The sequence below is a fragment of the Passer montanus genome, unplaced genomic scaffold (assembly GCF_014805655.1).
Source record: "Passer montanus isolate IOZ18808 unplaced genomic scaffold, ASM1480565v1 scaffold63, whole genome shotgun sequence".
NCBI classification, from domain to species: Eukaryota; Metazoa; Chordata; class Aves; order Passeriformes; family Passeridae; genus Passer; species Passer montanus.
Window position 1 is genome coordinate 660,213 of NW_024371371.1, and position 17,568 is coordinate 677,780.

A 17,568-nucleotide genomic window follows, 5' to 3' on the forward strand; every position below is an offset into this window, starting at 1 on the left:
TTTTTCTGCGTCGTTTCCCTCTTTTTCCCTGTTTTTTGGCTTTTTTCTGGGTCGTTTCCCTCTTTTTCCCTGTTTTGTTTTTTTTTTTTTTTTCTTTTTTTCTGGGTAAAAATTCTTTTCAGGAATGCCGTGTTTTAGGTTACACTCCAGGCTCAAGGGCTTCTTTGTCTTTACTGGAGGGAAAAAAAAAAAAAAGGCAAAACAAAAACACCCACCCCACATTTATTATCGGATATACATGTAATTTTTTCCCCTGTTTTTTTGGCTTTTTTTCTAGGTAGTTTCCCTCTTTTTCCCTGTTTTTTCGGCTTTTTTCTAGGTAATTTCCCTCTTTTTGAAATGGTTTGACTGGGAGAGGCTGAGCTCCCAGGAAAGGCGAGGGCTACTCCCAGGGAAGCCCCAATGGTTCTGAATAATTGTCAGCTCATGGTGGGTCCCAAAGCTGGACCCCTGGCTGACTCCTGGGATGCCAGTGCATCCACATGTGCCCCCAGCAGGCAGCCCTGCCTGAGCCCTACTGCCCATCCCAGAGAGCTGGCCCTATCACTTTAAAAATCTCTTGGAAGAAAATGTTAAAAGAAGAGGAGAAAAAAAAAAAAAGAGAGAGAGAGAGAAATATCCAAAATAAATAAGCAGCCACATCCGGATTTCTCCCCTAGGACGCTAATAAAGGTTTTATGGGTTTGATATGAATTACCCTCCCTGGCCATTCAGCGCTGGTTTTCTGGAAGGCATTAGGCTGCAGAGCCCAGCCCCAGCGCTGCCGAGCTGGATGCAGCAGGGGCACTGCCATCCTGCTGCCCCTTCTCCTGGCTGCAGGCCACCTTCTGGCTGCCACCTTATCCCCACCAGAGCGAGCCCTGCTCCCAGATCCCATCTCCCGGCCCTGCCATGCCTGCCACACGCTCAGCTCCCAGGGAACACGGGGATGCTGTGGCAGGACCTGCCCCTCCTCCAGGACCAGCCCTGCAGGGCCATCCTGGGCTTCTCCTGGCAGGTTTTACCTCCAGGGAGGGGAAGGGCGGCCATCCCAAGCATGAGGGGAGGATTTTGCACAGGAAAGCATCACCGCATTCCCCCCTCGCTGTCCAGCCCAGCTCCCCGGGACGTTAAATTGGAAGCAGTAAATGGAGCAGGGAGAACAGCTGTGGGCCCCAGCTGCAGACATTTCCTCTGGGCCTGGAGCTGGAGCCAGTGCAAAGCTGGGCTCTGTGCTGGGAATGCTGGGGGGGCGTGGGGGAAAGCAGCCCTTTCTGCACAGCATCTGGCCAAGCTCTGTCCTGCACCACCCACTCCATCTCCAGCGGCAGATGCCCCTTTCTGCCACCACCTTTAGGGTGTCCACTCTTTGATGGCCACCAAAACGGGGCCAGGACCTGCCCCACCATCCCGGGGGTGGCTCTGGGGAGGCTGTGGAGGGGACCCTGCAGCTCCCAGGGGGATCCTGGACTCTCACCCCAGCTTCAGCTGGAGATGCTCCCCGGTGAAGAACCACCTCCAGGAGGGAGAGATGCTTCTGCTGACCCCAAGCCTGTCTCTACCTGGTTTCAGGGCTGCCCCAAATCCACAGGGAGTCACCCCCTGCCCCACAGTTCCTCCCACAAAAGGCAGCCCAAGAAAACCACAGGGAAAGAGCACGAAGCCTTACCCACCCCCAGCCCTGTCAGAGCCCGAGCTTGGGGGACATGTGGAAGGGGCCTGGGGAGCTGTTAATGATCCACAGCGCATTCAGCACGGATAATTCAGGCAGAGGGGACTGCAGGTCAGCACATGGTTTGGATTTGGCTCTCCCCTCCCTTGCAGCTAATTGGGCCAAGCCCAGAGAGCGTTCCCTGCGGATGCCAAACACGTGTGTGGCACAAGCAGCACCTCCTGTGGGGGGAGAACTCGTCCTGGAAGCGCCTTCCCCAGGGTGGGAGAGGCAGCCAGGTAGACCAGGGAGGTGTGTGGGTGTTTGAGGGGAGCTGAGGTTTACTGAAAGGGTTTGAACTCGTTGTCTGGCCCAGGCTCAAAGAATGCAGCAAGGCGGATCACGCGCATGGATGTGGGTGGTGGGAAGGGGCTGGAGGGCAGCCAGGAGGATGGAGGTTACTGCAACACCCAGCTCCCACTCCCCCAAACCCCCAGCAACGCCTGCTCTGCCCCACAGGGCCAGGAACGGGGGGGACCTCTTCCCCTCCCCCATCCTGCCACCTCCTCCTGCCACCTCGGGACCCTTCTGAGCCCCAGGCATCTGGTGGCCACATGTCACCTGAGCTGTGGTGGCAGGGAGGCTGCTGCCTTGCAGTTGTGTCCCCTCCCCGCTCCTAGGGGAGTCCCAAATGAGCAGAAGGACATGGGCCTGGGGGAGCACAGTGCCACTGGCACACAGAAGATGAGATGTGGCTCTGCCAGCCACTGCTGGCACCAGCACAAACAGGGATGTGCAACCCCTGAGATGGACACAAATCCTCTTCCCTGGGGCAAGCCCTGGCCCAAGGCTCTTGCCCCACCACTGCAAAGCCAAGGTTTTGAAATGCTGGGGGTGCTGCTGGCTCTGGAGGGATGGGGAGGCCATCAGGGAGTGCCCCAGCAACCTGAGAGCACCAGGGGTCACCCTGCCAGCTCAGCTGCCCCCCTGCCACTCCCCACACCAGCCCCTGGCCTCAGGGAGCACAGGGACTTCACCCAAGGATACCCTCAGCTCCTGGGGCAGTCCCAGTGCACGGAACAGTGCCAAAACCAGGACATGAGGCTGAAACCAGAGCCTGGTGAAGTCCTATCCTGGCTGAGGCTCCTGCAGCAGGCAGCTGGGATCATGGAAGTGAAAGCCAACCCACCAGCAGCTTTAATGAAGACTTCAAGGCTGTTGTGAAGCCACAGTGGCAAGTGTGGCACCACGCAGGGCTGGGGCTGGCCACGGGCACCTCCAGCACTGCAGCCGAGCATCGGGAAGCAGCACTGGCTTTCCCAATCCAGCTGAAAGCTCCTCGGATGTTCTGCTGCTTTGATTATTTGACAGCCCATGTTTTTTAAATTATTCTTGTATAAATATTTACGCATTTTTACAAGAACCATGCTTTGAGCAGCGGCCCATGGCAGATGAAGGGCCAGAGGGGAGGGGGCTGGACGCTGCCTTGCTCCAGCCCTCTCTGCAGGTCAGCTGGGGGTTGAGCAGGGATGCAGCACTCCTGCCTGGGGCCCCCGCAGTGCTGGGTGCTGACAGCACACACACACCCCACCACCCCCTGCGATCCTGCTTTCCCCCTCCCTCCCCAGGGAGCAGAGCCCAGCCAAGCAGGGGCGGCCCGAGGCAAAGCCCTGCACACAGGGCTGGCTGCTGCTGGGAGCCCCACGCTGCCCCACACGCCCCATCCCTGAGCAGCTCCCAGAGCACTTCCCACGGACACCCTGAGCCAGAAAACCCCACTGGCAGCAAGGGCTGTTGGCAGGGTGCAGATCACTTCTCCACTGCCCATCCCGGCACTGCACCCCAGCCTCAGAGCAGAGCAAGTAAATACCAAACCCCCCTGTTTTTTTGGGGTTTTTTTTTGGGGCCCCCATATCTGCCCCCAAAGCCCTGATCTGCAGGGATAGTGCCTGCAGCAAAGTCTGCTGCTGGGCTTCCTGGTGGGAACCCTCCCTGCCAGCCCTGTCCTGCTCCCCAGGATTGTTGCTGTGGATTTTGGGAAGGATAAGGGTGAGCTCCCCCCCTCCCCCATCCACAGATGGGATCCACAACCCAGCCTCGAGTTTTCCACCGAGCTCAGCAGAAATTCACCCAGAAGGTCAGTGACCAGAGAAAGGGATGATCCATCATTAAATAAATTGTTTTCATTTCCCAGGATAAAGGGGAGGAAAAGGGGAGGAGGGGAGGTGTTGTTGGATCAGGACTGGAAAATAAAAGAGCACAAGGCAGGAAAACCACCCCCTGTACTCCCCGCAGAGAGCAGCCCCAGCTCCTTCCCTGAACCCTCACAAGAGTTTTACAGCCAAAGCTCTTAATGTGATTATAATAATTATTTCTTTCCTAGCAATTGCCCCCCTGCCACGGTTGGGCTTTTTTGGGGGGTTTTTGTTGTTTTTTTTTAAATTTTAATAAACAGCCTATTTTGAAATGTCACTGGGGGAAGCCAAGACTCCAGCTGAGCCCTGGCCTGGAGGAAGGAGCAGGGGCAGGGGGAGCGTGCGAATGTGTGTGCATGCCTGCAGCAGGCGTGTGCGTGCGGGAGCGTGGGCACCGTGGGGACACCCTGCTGCAGCCTGCCAGCACACCCAGCCCCTGAAAACCCGCCCTGCCCCAGGCAGGGACAGACAGGGGACTCTTCTCCCTCCCTCTCAGTGTGGGTGCCCCGCTGAACCCCCCCATCTCGCACCCCTCATCTCCCACCCCTCTGTGTGGTCCCCCCCAAGCCCCGGGGCCGAGCTTTGAAATCTGTTGAAAAGAGACCCTTTTTGCCAAAATAAACAGCCTGTCATGTTAAATTACTCTCTCTTTCTCTCTACCTTCGCTGCCTTTGTCCCCCCTCCCCATCCCAGCTGTTTTGTTGGGGGCTGTGCCCCTCTGGGGGCTGTGGGGTGCAGAAGTGCTGGTGCTGGGGCAGAGCAGCCTCCCTCATCCCAGTGCCCCTGTGCCCTGCCAGCTCCTCACCCCTCCAGGCCAGCACCCCAAAATCTGTCTGCTGGGTGGTGATGGCATCCTGCAGGGTCTGGCGTGCAGCAGTCCTGCTGCACAGCCCCACAGAGAGCCAAGCTGGGTGAGGGGCACGGGGGGCTCACTGCAGCTCCTCGCCCTCCTCTGCTGTGCCAGGTGCTCCCGTGCCCCCAGGTTTTTTCCTCCCTCTTGCTTGTACTTGCCCTTTTGCTTGGGGTTGTTTTCTCTCTCCCGTTTCTAACAGATCAGAAATTCTTGGAACTGTAAACTGCCGAGATGGAAACAGTGATTAGCTCATTCAGGCCAGACTCTGCCAGTACCAGGGCACTCGCCACCAGCCCCTGGTGACTTGCCCAGACACTCTGCACTCCAGCCATGTCTTCACAGCCTAACTGGCCTTCCCACTAGGAATATTTTCCTGCTGTTTTTGGGCCAGTGGAGCTGTGCTCAGCTCGGGCTGATTGCGGGGCTGAGTGTCCAGGTGCTGCCCCAAATGCCCATGCATGTCCCTGCCCTGTCGCTCATCCCAGGCAGCGTGGCCCCAGCCAGGGCTCAGCCACTCACCGCTGGCATGGAGCTTCTGTGCCCACCACCTGCCCTGCACCACGCTGCTCAGGGCTCTGCTCAGCGCCTGGCAGACCTCCAGCTGCTGCCACCTCCTCTGGCTGGCCAGCTTTGTCACCAGATGTGCCACTGGCCAGCGTCACTCACTCCTCACACGGTGCCTGCAGCGGGGTCACTCACTGTGCCTGGCAGAGCCAGGAAAATGCTCCTCCAGGGCCCCTTGCCTGTGGGGGAGAGGAGAGAATGAGAAGGGGAGAGGAAGTGATAGAGGAAGGGGAAAGGGGAATAGGAAAGGAGAAAAAGAGGGTGAAGAACAGGAAGGAGGGAAAGAGGAAGAAAGGAGGAAGGGAAAGGCAGAAGGGGGAAGGAGGAAAAGGAGAAAAGGGGAAAAGGGGGAAAAGGGGGAAAGGGGGAAAGGGGAAAATGGGAAAAAGGGGGAAAGGGGGATAAAGGGGGAAAAGGAGGATAAAGGGGGATAAAGGGGGATAAAGGGGGAAAGGGGAAAAGGGGGAAAGGGGAGGTCCCAGCCTGCAGGAAGGCAGCATTTGCAGCACCAACATCTTGATTGTGGCACCCAGAGGTCTGAAAAGTGCAGGTGTCAAAGGCAGAGATGAGCCCAGGGGATCACATCACACTGGCTCTTCCTGGTGCCAGAGCTCTGGCTGCAGGATGCCAGGGTCACACTGTGACCAGAGGGCAGGGTTACCCCACTAGCACCAAGACATCTGGGGGACAGCCATGTTTCCCTGCCCTGCCCAGCCTTACCTTCCTACAGAACCACTCCTGGCTCTCAGTTCAGCTTCTGCATGAGGCCCACAGACTCCTCCAGCATTCCAGGCACGGACAGAAGGAATGTCCTGGCTGCTGCTGAGGCAGAGACCCCCTCCATGACAGAACGATGCTCCATGGGCACACAGCAACCCTGCCAGCAGTGAGCCATGCCCCACCACCCCCAGAAAAGTGGTGGCCTGCATCTCTCTGCCCTCTTTTTCCCACACCAGGGCAGGAAGCAGTAATCTCTCTTGTCTGGCTTGGGTTCAGCATTCTTCAGGATGAGCCCAAGCCACTCTGATGGGGGTCTGCTGCTTTTGGTCCCTCTCTGGGATGCCAGCCAGCTTGTCTTTCCCACATGATGGAGGAGGGTAAGACGTGTGCCCTCAGCCCTGGTAGAGAAGCCATTGGTGTGGGGGACTGAGCATCCCGTGCTCAGATGGGCTGAAACCCGAAGTGCAGGGCTCAGGTAAGGAAATGCAGAGCCCATCACCCACTGTGGGGGTTTAAATCTGGCTGAGACGCCCCAGCTCAGAGCACCCACAGCCTCCTGGTAGTGAGAAGCCCCGTGCAGGCTTAAAGACCCGGACTGCAGGTGCCCAAGGATGCTCTGCAGGTGGAACTCTGACCCTTGGAAGGCAGAACTCCTTCAGTCAGCTGGCAGAAGGGTGGATGAACGTGAGGGACAGACTCCTGCCTTCACGGGGAACTGAAGGAGGCACTGGAAATAACCCCCGGAGGGGATCCAGAAGCCACGAGCCCCAGGCCATTCTCCCTCCCTTCCTCACAAGTGGTCCCCACAGCTCGTGTCGGGTCCCCTGCTGCCACGGAGCCTCCCCTTCTTCCCCATTCCCCTCCCTGCTCTGACCAAGGCAGAATGGGTTTGCAGGAAGGCCTGGGAGGGCTGAACACACAGTCCCGGCTTCCAGCCATGACTCCTGAGCGGCGGCTCCGGGCCTGCGGAGCTCGGGAACGCACGGTGCCGGCCCTCAGGAAGAGAATCTGCCTGGAAATCCCCGTTCTGGGATTTGGGGAGATGGGGGGAAGCGAGGGCAGCCCTGAGGGTACGATGCAGCGAGCGGGGCCGAGGGACGGCCCGGACCGGCCCCACCGATCCCACGGCGGCTTTGGGGTCCCAGCCCCGCTTCGTGCGTGCTCCCGGCTCGGTGCCCCCGCAGCCCGGCAGGGAACAGGGGCAGGGCGGTGTGTGCAGCGGGGCGGGTCGCTGCCAGGGAGGGGAGCCGGGCTGCCGCACCTGGGGAGCTGGACCCAATGGAGCCCGGTGGAGCCCGGTGGAGCCCGGTGGAGCCCGATGGAGCCTGATGGAGCCCGATGGAGCCGGGTGGAGCCCGGTGCTGGCAGAGCTGCGCCGGGCCGGCAGGGCTGCTCTGGGCACCGGCACGGCAGGCTCAGGCTCCTGCAGCCCTTCCGCAGCCCCGCCGCAGCAGGAGCCTGCCTGGCTCCCCTGTGTGCCGCACAGGGTGGGAGCAGCCGGGCGGGAAGGGCTGAGCTGGGCCGGGAGAGCAGTGGGTTCTTCACCTGGCACTGCCTGGGAGAGGGCGCTGCCCGCACCCAGTCCCTGTGCCAAGGGCGCTGTGGCAGAGCACAGCGCTGCCCTGGCATGACCCTCCAGCTGAGCACTCGCTGTCACCTCCTGCAGTGGCGGAAGAGGGGCCACGGTGTGACTCAAGCCCCCGCCCTGGGTTTGCCCTGTACCTCTCCCTGGGAGTCACCCGGTGCTTGTCACCGCCCGGCCCTGCTCCCCCCGCCCGCCCCAGGCAGCAGCCGGCCCTGCCCTCCTGCCCACGCACCTGTGCTCGCAGCGGCGTGAGGCAGCAGCAGAGCTGCCATGGAAGCCAGCACTTCCCTCTGGCACAGCTACCTGGGGGTGATCGTGTCCCGCGAGAGGCAGCGCGTGGAGCACTTCCAGCGGGCCGAGGACATCCTGCTCACCCTGCTGGAGAGCGTGCACGCCAGGGATCCCCGCTTCCTCGTGGACTACGCCCGGAACCTGGAAGCCTTCGAGTTTGCTCTCTGTGCCTCTGAGGACGCTGTCACCCTGGAGGTGCCCCTGCGCATTGACGGCGATACCCTGCGTGTGCTGGCGTGCCCGAGCAGGGACAGCCCGGGCCCGCATCCTTCAGAGCTCAGCACCTGCTGCCTGCAAGTGCTCTCTCCAGGGACTGACGTGGAGGACTGGACTGGTGTTGTGGACGTGATGGAGCACGGAGGGGGTGCGGGGTGCCTGCTTCCAGGCAAAATCCTCCAGCACCTGAAAGAGCTCCTTGTTTCAGCCATCGTGCACTGCCAACGCCTCTTCCTGCTCCAGCCAGGTGCGTACACTGGCAGGGTGCTTCCCAGCCAGAAGCTGCTCCAGCGCCTGCCCAGCTTCCCAGCTTGGCAGTGATCCCTGTGCAAACGTGCTGGGACCTATGTTCCTGGGCATGTGGCCCACCCATAGTTGCAGGGGCAGGTTAGCGAGCACCTTGCTGTGTGCTGGGGTGGGCTTTGCCTCCAGCTAAGGAAGGGGAGATGCAAACTGTTTACCAGAGTCATCCTCAGGCATCTTCACCTGGCACTGATGGCAGCCTTCTTGGTGGGTGCAGGGTCCACCCAGCCCTGCTGTTAGTCCCCAGGTAGGGTTTGCTCAAGGACTTGATGTGCTTGGCTTGCCCTCACCACATCCTCCCCTCTGCCTCTCGGCCTCCAAGTGCTCCCTGCTCCCTGGAGGAGGCTGTTTGGAGAGGGAGCTGGGAGTGCATCAGAGCTGGACCAGGACCCTGGGGCATGGGCCTGTGAACACACAGCTGGCAGCAGTGTCCTTGGAAAAGACATGGTGGGAGGGGACCCTGGGAATTGCCCATAGCTGTTCCATAACCCTCTTCATGCATTTTCATCTCCCAGTGTGCTTCTTGAAGGAAAGCTCAGCCAGGGTGAAAGAGTGATGTGAGAGGACCAATGGGTCTGAAAGTCTCTTAACCCAGTCCCAGCAAGTCCAGCATCCCCTCCTTCCTCCGTGGCCAAGCCAGTGACCTTCATCTTCCTCCACCCCCAGGAAGCAATGAACCTTTCCTGATCCATTTTTCTTGGACTGCATTGCTTTTCTTGGCACTGTTCAGCCGCCCAGAAGCACAGCTCGCTTTGCTTGAGACTTCCTGCTGTGTCTGACCTTGACCCCTGCGACTCTTCTTCCTGTAAAACCACCCCAGCATGGCTGGGAGAGGGATTTTACCCGGGGAAGTGCCCCAGACTGCAGCCCTGGGAAGGGCTGGCTCGAGTGGGGTGGGACACGGCCACGGGTGCTGCAGCACAGACCTGGCTCAGCCTGCGGGACCGGCTGTGCTAACCTGCTCACTGCTGCCAAACCCTCTGCACCTAGGTGACATCAGCGCTGAGAACCTGCGGGAAGATGCCATGGAGCTCTCCCTGCTGATCCGCGGCAGCTGGAAGACCATTCGCTTTGACATCGTTCCTGTGCTGAGGAGGCAGCAGGAGCCGCTGCAGCTCCGGAGGCGGCAGGGCGGCAGGGGCTTCCCCGAAGGCAGCCTCAGGAGGGCCACAGAGCAGGCTCACTTTGTCCCTGCCTCTCCCCACTGCTGGAGGTGAGAGCACAGCGGGTGACCCTGTGCCAGGAATGCCCCCTGGCTGGCAACACTGCTGGGTGTAGGCAAAAAGAGGTTGGGACAGGGCGGGGACATGTCAGCAGGGGTTGAAGTCACCCCCTCATGATGCCCAAACCCTCTTCCCTGTGTTGGAGAAAAAAAACCTCAGCCAAGTTTCAGAGAGCTCAGGGAAAGAGGGGGCGTGCAACCAAAGGAGCCCCCTGAGTTTATCCCTGGAGCTGCACGCTGACTGTGCAGAGGGTGGCAGCTCTCAGAGCCCTGCTTGGGCTTCAGAGACAAGCCTGGCACCTGGCAGCAGCAGGGTGATGGGCTGCAGGACAAACCAGGGCTGGACTGACGTATCTTGCCTGCCCCACGGAGGGGCTGAGCAGCCAGCTGGACCAGTCCCTATCTATTTTGGGAACACGGTGCTCCAACTGGATGCCCAGCCTTTCGCTGGGGACCAACCCAGCCTCCCCTCTCCACACAGGGGAGAACAACCCCACTTCATCCCACTCTTGGTCCTCCTGGGAAGGCAGGAGCTGCTCAGCAGTGCTCCCATCTCACTCCACACCTCTGAAGTTCTGCTGTGCCAGAGGCAAGCACAGGAGGGGATCCAGGAGGATCTTGCAGATCCAAGGTGCTGCATTGGCTGGGACCACTTGTGTGCCACAGAGGGATCCCCCTGCATGCCAAACCACTGCAGACATACTCTCCCCATCCTGGGAGCATGCAGGTCTTCATCTCCCCTCCCAGCAGACCCCACTGTCTTCCTGCAGATCCTCCAGCCACCTTCCCCTCCTGAAGCTGCTCCGAGGAGTGGACACCCTGAAGGGGCCCCGTCTGGACAGCCTTCGCCTGCTGGACCAGCTCCATGACCAGGACTGGGGAGGGCAGGCTGGCAAGGGCACTCTCACTTTCCAGCACCTCAAGGTAGGGTGGTTCTGCTGGCTGGGACCGTGGCTCTCTGGGCAAGCAGAGCCAAGGCTGCTCCCCTGCACAAGGACCCACCCAATAGGGTCTGCAGGGCTCTGGAGTGTAGGGAAGGATGTGTGCTGCTGCCAGCCATGGTTAGAGGGCTTTGGTCCTTCTTCCTTGGACTGAACCAGCAACATCCACCTGGAGACACTTTGTGTGCTCGGAGCTGGGGCTCTGCAGGGCATCATCCCCTGGCCCAGGCTGCCTGTGCCTGCAGGATGCCATCCCTGTGCCACGCTGCCCCGTGCCCTGCTGTGCTGGGACGTGCCTGTACAGGGCTGAGGGTGGCATTTCTACTGAGAAAAAACCTCCTCTCCCCACCCAACCTGTTTTCAACACTCTGGAGCCATGCCAACTGGCCGTGCTGGGGACAGAACCTGGTGGCACAATCCAGGTGTGCCCTGCCTTTTGATGGCTCTCCAAGCCAAGGGTCAAGAAGAATGCAAGGATGTTTTCTGCCTACAGAGTGGCTTCACCTCCTAGGAACCCAAATCCTGTGTACTTTGCTTTGTGCTGTATTCTTTGATGTTTTGGGGATGGTGGTTGTGGGCGTTTTTTTTTAAAGAAAAAGGGCAGGTACATGTATCTGGCCTTCAGAAAAGTATAATCTGCTTCAGGCCAAGGGGGGCTGCAGGGTGTGAAGGGACAGCCTTCACACGGTGACACGGTGACCTGCAGGGTGTGAAGGGACAGCCTTCCTGGCACCAGGCCTTGTCCCTGACCCTGTGCTCTTCTTTCCCTCCTCACAGATGGTGTTGCTGTGGAGCACGGAGCTCTTCCCCTCCCCGGAGGACTGGCAGGACCTGGAGGGCTCTGTCTACAGGCTCTTGGTGGTCCTTCTCCGCTGCCTGGCCACCCAGCACCTGCCCCACTTCCTGAACCCAGAGGAAAACCTCTTCCAAGGAGCTGCCCCAGACCTTGCCTCCCTCTACCATAAAGTGGAGAGCTTTGCCTGGGACCCCCAGCGCTTCCTCCGCTTCCATTTTGGCCTCCACGGGTTCAGTGGCAGCTGCCAGGCAGACAAGGAGACCCGAGCCCTGCTGCAGCTCCCCAAGGATGGGTCCTGCTGGGACACAGCCTACTTTGACATGCTGCTCAACCAGGTAACCCCAGCCCTTCAGCTGGGGCAGCACCATAAGCCCCTGGGTGAGGAGGCTTGGGATGAGCTCAGTCAGCCCCACTGAGCCCTCTGGAGGTGTGGGAGGCTGGCAGTGCTGGGCACGGAGCTCAGGCAGAGCGGGGAGCCCTGTCCCCTCACTCCCACCCCCCTTTAGTTTCAGGTGTACCGGATCCAGGACAGCGCGCGCCGCTCTGCAGCGTCCCAGCTCCTCTCCAGGATCCGCCAAGAAATCCCTCAGCAGAGCTGAGAGCCCCCTGCTGCTGCCCCTCTGGGGTGTCTCTAAACTCTGGGGGCTGCAAGGAGAGCTGCAGGGCCGGGGAGCAGCGTGCTGCTGTGTCATTTTATTGAGGAAAGGTGGCAGAGGGGGCAGAGCACACTGCTGCAGCTGGGGGCAGACACAGCCCTGGTGGACCTGGGCACTGGGAGCTGCATGGTGCAGAGGCTGGAGGGGCATGGCTGGCATTCTGCACTGCAGGGGGAAGGCTGAGGTTGTTGGTGATGGGAGGGGAAGCGACCTGTGGTCAGATCCTGCATCCTGTCAGCTTGCTGAGGGTCACCATGCCCTGGGGCCGGGGGAAGGGAAAGAACTGAGGGGCCAGGACTTGGGGGGCGCTGGGAGGACTGGTTTTGAGCCACATCTCGCATCTGCTGAGCACACCCCTCTCCTCCATGTCTGCTGCTCTGCCAGCTCCTTTCCACTGTGCCTTGGCTTGCTGGATGTTGCCGTGGCTCCTGCCAGCATCCCGGGGAGGCAGCGGAGTCCCTCTGCTGCCAGCTGCCAGGCAGTGCCAGCCCACCTCCCCCAGCATCCCGGGGGCTCACAGCCGGCTGCGGTGGCAGCGCTCAAGGGCATCTCGCAGGGCTCCAAGCACTCGCTCCACGTTGCCCCTGGTTGAGTTGCAGCCCATGAGGCCGATGCGCAGCACCTGGAGGGGAAGGGTGGGTGTCTGTCTGTCCCTCAGCAGTCCCGTCCGGAGGGAGCGGGGGACACGCAGCCGGCTGGGAGCGGTTGTGCGCAGCTCCCGTGCTCGTATTTAACACCGTCCTCTATAAAGAGGTGTCACCGCGCTAATTACGTGCGTGGTTATTCAATTAGGAGGCGATTGTGTGCGGTCGTGCTGCTATGCGTTGCTGCGGGCAGTGGGACGGGCTGTGCCAGCCACACGCGCTGTGGCAGCCGGAGGGTGGCAGCGAACCGGGGACCTGTGCCCAGCCGTGGCCAGCAGGAGTGGGGACGGTGCCCACCTTGCCCACCGTGGGGCCCAGGCCCCCAGCGATCTCCATGCCGTGCTTGTCCATCAGGAAGGCCGTGATGTCCTGCCAGTTGTAGCCCGCGGGCACCCTGACCGTGGTGATGGTGGGAAGTCTGGCCTCCTGAGGAAGAGACAAACTGCTGTCGGTCCCACGGCCCCGGTGACCCCAGCACAGTGCCAGGAGAGTGCTTCACGGAGCGGGGAGGTGTTTCTCTGGCATCAAAAGCTGCCCGGGGCTGTGTCCTCGCTGCCCCGCTCCGGGGTGGTGGTGCTGGCCTTGCCCTGCACCCACCTCCTCCTCCACAAAGAGCTCAAGCCCCATGTCGAGCAGCCCCCGGCACAGCAGGGTGCAGTTGGCCCGGTGTCGCTCCCAGGAGTTCTCCAGACCCTGTGGGCAGAGAGGAGAGAGGAGGTCTCTGCTGCTGGCAGCATCTCCCCGCACCCAGGGCTCCCCCAAGCCCCACGGGCACTGCTGGTGCTGCCCTGCCTGCCTGGTGCCACTCACCAGTTCTGCCAGCAGGGCCAAGCCCTCCCGCAGGCTGAAGAAGCTGTTGATGGGTGCTGTGTGGTGGTACCTGCAAGGGGCACCCCGAGGGCTCAGCTTGCCCGCAGCACGGCCGTGCTGGTGGCCGGGGAAACTGAGGCACGGCATCCTCTCCCTCCTCATCACCCAGCGCAGAGGGCTGTGAGCGTGCAGCAGCCAGGGAGATGGGGAGGCAGGGCCCGAGCCCTGGAGGGCAGGCAGCCCCACAAAGGCTGGGAGGGGAGCGCTTGTCCCCGTCTGTAAGAGGAGAGCCCGCCCTCACCTCCGCGGCTCCCCGTCACAGCCCCAGTAGTTTGCCAAGCAGCCCATGTCCAGGTAGAGGGATGGGGGCTTCGTCTTCCTCCTCAGCAGCTTCTCCCTGGTGAAACAGAGCGCTGGGGAGAGGCGGGACCTTGATCCCAGCAGCTCTAGGGTGGGAGGGAGGACTCCCTAAGGTGAGCTCAGAGATTGGCTCCAGCTCCCAGCCACTGCCCAGGGACGGGATGGGCTCTACCCCCAGAGCACTGCAGAGTGGGACAGAGGCAGGTGAGGGGTGACAGCCTCCCCCAGCCCCATCACCTCCCACCCTGGTGAGACCGGGCTGCTCTTACCTGGCTCGCTCACTGAATGAGATGGGGGCACTGCCAGGGGGTGCGTTCAGGACTTTCTGGGACCCCGAGTACAGGACATCGATCTCTGCCCAAGAGGGAAGACAGCTCCTTAGGAATCAGAGGCTCCCAGCAGGAAAATGCCGAGCCCTCCGACCTGGCTGCACGTGGTGGGTGTGAGGCACAAGGATGGCACACAGGGCAGGTCCTGCTCGTGTTCAGGCTGCTTTGGGAGAGCCCCTGGCACTGCTGATGGTCCCCCAAGGGGAACAGGCTGGACCAGTTTCTAGAGCTGCTAGCCAAAATGCAGGCAGAGGGGCTGATCCCACTGCTCTCTCTCCCTGTGCCAGGCATGAGCCCCTTTGTCCCCTGGTTGCCATGATGGCACTGTGGCTCTTACCCTGCTGGTCCATGAGGATGGGGGCTCCCCCAAGCGATGCCACTGCGTCCACAAGCAGCAGGCAGCCATGCCTGTGGGAGACAGAGCTCAGCCTGGGGCTCCTGCCACCTCCTCCTGCCACATCTCTGCCTGCAGCCCTGGCATCCTGGTCCCCACAGGGGCTGCCTGTCTCACTGGCACCAACAACAGGGCCAGAGGAGAGCCCAGCACAGATAAATCCCCAGGCCCAAGTCCCCAGTGGTGACCTCGGGGCGCCCGCCACGCACTGACCGGTGGCACAGCTCGCCCAGCCCCTCCAGTGGCTGCAGCACCCCCGTGGAGGACTCGCCATGGGTGATGAAGAGCACCAGAGGTTTGTGCTGCACCAGGCCCTGCAGGACACAGGGGGAAGGTGACCACACTGGAGGTCAGCTTGTGCCCACTGCACAGTGGCCAGCACTCACCTGCTCGATGTCTCGTGGGGTGAAGTACTTGCCCGGGGGCTTCAGCAGCTCACAGACTTTGGCTCCTGGGAGGAATTTGGGCAGAGGAGAGTGAGGTTTGGGCATGCTTCCCACTGGGCAGTCATCTGCTCCATGGGGCAATTGGTCCTGCATGAACCAGGAGCAGAGCCACCTGCCAGAGTCTGGCCTCCTGCAGATTTGCACAGTGGAAAAGCCATAAAGCACCATAAAGGGAGCGGCAGCATTTCTGGAAAAACCTGGAATGCTCTCTAGCAGAGCCCTCTCTGGTTTTGCAAGACGTGTCACCAGCATTGGGACAGCAAACCAGGGCACCTTCCAGCCCAGTCCCCTCAGCCCTGCCACGCCATCTGCCCGTTCCCTGCATACCCAGCCTCCTGGCAATTTCGGCAGCACGTTGTCCCCAGATGCCATTGATGGCCACCAGCACGGTGTCTCCTGGCTCGAGCAGGTTGGCGAGAGCAGCCTCCATGGCACTGTGGCCGCTGCCGCTGACGGCCAGGCTCAGCCTGTTCCGTGTCTGGAAGGCGTACTGGATGCCTGCCTTGATCTCATCCATCACCTGCAGCAACAGGACACTGCCAGCACTGCTACTCTTGCCCCAGCAGAGATGTTCCAGCCCTTCCAGAGGGTGAGGAAGAGGAGGGGAGGGAAGGAAAGCTGGGCTGGGGCGGCTCACCTGCAGCATCTCGGGGTGCATGTGGCCCAGGAGCTGGCGGGATCCCGCAGCCCGGATGCGGCGGGGCACGTTGCTGGGCCCCGGGCCGAGCAGCAGCCTCTCGGGCACGGCCAGGGGCCGCAGCAGCTTCTCCGGAGGAGCAACACGGAGCATGCTGCTGGCCATGGCTCGCCGAGCTGTCCCCAGGAGCTGAGTGCACAGAAGAGGAGTGTCGGAGGCTGCCTGAGCAGCTGCCAGCATTGCAGCACAGTCTATCCTGTTCCAGCAGTGTCCAGTGTCCCTATGGACCTTGACCCAGAAATCAGTGCTACCCCCTACCAGTCTGGACTCTACCCCTGGCTGCCTCCCCTGCCCGGTTAATGTGTCACCAGTGCTATCCCTGCTGTCTTGGGCCCCTCATTTTGGGGATGCCCCCTTGCTGGTGCTCAGAGCATCACTCTCCAGCTATGCCATCCTCTGGGGCTCCCAAGCACCGAGGCAGTCCCTGTCCCCGTGGCACCCAGAGCTCCAGGGCTAATGTCTCCCAGCAGAACCCCAGCAGGTGGGATCCCTGCTCTGGGCACCCAGATCCTGTGCTGAGACTGGTCTGGCACTGCTGCCATGGTCATAGCTCCTCTTGCAGCAAGGTCCTGTTGACCAGAGCTCCCTGTCCAGGGACCGGCCTTGCAGAGGGACATTGGGCCACTGGACTGACGTGCACCAGGGCTGTGAACTGGGACACGGACACAGTGCCTGCCACAGCGAGCTGTGGATTGCCTAGATCATGAGCATCCCAGTGTGTCCTGAGGATGTCACAGGCCCCACGTGGGGTCGATATTCTGTCACCTGCTGTGTGTACCCACAGCACATTGCCTTGTGCCCAACCTCTGCCACGTTCTCTGCCATCCATATCCTGAAATGCAAACAAGCTGCCTGCTGCCAGCTTTAGCAGAGCCATGAGCATGTCCCTGCCCTGAGGAACCCCTCAGTGAGCAAAGCCTTGGCTGGGATGGCAGCACAGGGGTGGGAATTCCCACCCGGCAGAGCTGGCACCAGTGGCCGCTGCTGAAGACACACGGGACAGCAACAGTGCCAGGCGAGAGCACATCTGCCCAGCAGCCGGGCGGCCACCACTGGGAGGAGCTGGGGGCAGATGAGTTTGATCCCGCACGGCTGATGGAAGCCACAGGCAGCCTGGGGACTGCTGTCCCCACCAAAGCGATGGCGACATATCTGATGGAGAAGATCTCCCTGTCCTCATGGGAGATTTGGGGCATGGCCGGGGCGGGGAGGGGACGCGCGGCCTCGGGGCTGCGGTGGGGCGAGGCTGGCCGTGCTGCTGGAAACAGCTGGCAGCGGAGGAATAATCCGCTTTCTGCGCTGGCTCTCAATTCCGGGCGCAGATGGGCAGGAGCGGCCGTGCCCCGGGCGGCGGGCGGGGGCTCAGGACGGACGGCGCCGGGACCGGGGGCGCAGGAAGCCCCGGCCAGCGCCGCTCCTCGGAGTACAGCGCCGGGAACAGCGGTAGCGGTGCCGGTCCGGGGTCCCGGGGTCCCGGGGTACGGGGGTCCGGGGTCCCGGGGTAGGGGGTCCCGGGGTACCGGGCCGGTGCCGGTTGCCAGGCGACAGCCGCCGAGCCCCGCCCCGTCCCGCCCCGCCCCTGCGGCGGATCCGCGGCTCGCCCGGGGCCGGGGGATGCGCTGACGTCACCGCTCCATCCCCGAGCGCGCCCTCCCGGTGCCCGCGTCCCCAACCAGCGCGTGGGGCGGGGACCGCAGGGGCGGGGCCGCTGCCACCCGCACCGACACCGGCACCGGCACCGACACCGGCACCGGCACCGCATCGCACCGCGCGGCTCGGCCTCATGCCGGCGCCCCCCGCCCACGGCTGAGCGCCGCGCCCCTCCGAACCGGCCACGGCCGCGGCCGCGGGCAGCACAGGTAGGGGCGGGCGGCATCGCCCCGTGCCCCCCGGGGCGGCCCCGGGGGGGCGGGGCC

At 61.9% G+C, this 17,568-nt stretch overlaps 3 protein-coding genes across 25 annotated transcripts in view; 2 read left to right on the forward strand and 1 right to left on the reverse strand.

Annotated features, from left to right (window-relative positions):
* The first annotated feature begins 7,349 nt into the window (after window positions 1-7,349).
* On the forward strand, window positions 7,350-11,956 carry MAB21L4 (mab-21 like 4). Its single transcript, XM_039727961.1, has 5 exons — window positions 7,350-8,301; window positions 9,348-9,570; window positions 10,350-10,503; window positions 11,298-11,651; window positions 11,823-11,956. Exons 1-5 carry the CDS (start codon window positions 7,818-7,820, stop codon window positions 11,913-11,915), a joined length of 1,308 nt encoding a protein of 435 aa, XP_039583895.1. The 5' UTR covers window positions 7,350-7,817; the 3' UTR covers window positions 11,916-11,956.
* Window positions 11,957-11,994: 38 nt separating this feature from the next.
* AGXT (alanine--glyoxylate and serine--pyruvate aminotransferase) lies at window positions 11,995-15,858 on the reverse strand. The gene is made up of 11 exons (XM_039727963.1): window positions 15,593-15,858; window positions 15,283-15,475; window positions 14,896-14,960; window positions 14,723-14,823; window positions 14,453-14,523; window positions 14,056-14,140; window positions 13,728-13,823; window positions 13,427-13,496; window positions 13,214-13,309; window positions 12,914-13,042; window positions 11,995-12,594 (listed from the first exon to the last, which is right to left on the reverse strand). Exons 1-11 carry the CDS (start codon window positions 15,830-15,832, stop codon window positions 12,487-12,489), a joined length of 1,254 nt encoding a protein of 417 aa, XP_039583897.1. The 5' UTR covers window positions 15,833-15,858; the 3' UTR covers window positions 11,995-12,486.
* A 1,409-nt stretch (window positions 15,859-17,267) lies between these two features.
* The window catches only part of KIF1A (kinesin family member 1A), a 41,910-nt gene continuing 41,609 nt past the window's right edge, over window positions 17,268-17,568 (forward strand). For 7 of the 23 annotated variants that reach the window (XM_039727856.1, XM_039727858.1, XM_039727859.1 and 4 more), the window contains exon 1: window positions 17,269-17,511. The gene's annotated coding sequence lies outside the window, so the exon portion shown is untranslated. Of the gene's footprint in view, window positions 17,512-17,568 lie in introns of all 23 variants that reach the window. The other 16 variants (XM_039727867.1, XM_039727872.1, XM_039727875.1 and 13 more) reach the window with 3 other exon arrangements.

Bases quoted from the DNA above. Each gene is read 5' to 3' on its own strand.
- MAB21L4 (XM_039727961.1), top strand. From the start codon at position 7,818: ATGGAAGCCAGCACTTCCCTCTGGCACAGCTACCTGGGGGTGATCGTG. The intron at 8,302-9,347 runs GTGCGTACACTG...CTCTGCACCTAG, and splicing joins CCTCTTCCTGCTCCAGCCAG to GTGACATCAGCGCTGAGAAC. The intron at 11,652-11,822 runs GTAACCCCAGCC...ACCCCCCTTTAG, and splicing joins TTGACATGCTGCTCAACCAG to TTTCAGGTGTACCGGATCCA.
- AGXT (XM_039727963.1), bottom strand. From the start codon at position 15,832: ATGCTGGCAGCTGCTCAGGCAGCCTCCGACACTCCTCTTCTGTGCACT. The intron at 13,497-13,727 runs GTGAGGGCGGGC...TGCCCCTTGCAG, and splicing joins TGTGACGGGGAGCCGCGGAG to GTACCACCACACAGCACCCA. The intron at 13,310-13,426 runs GTGAGTGGCACC...CTCTGCCCACAG, and splicing joins TGGCCCTGCTGGCAGAACTG to GGTCTGGAGAACTCCTGGGA.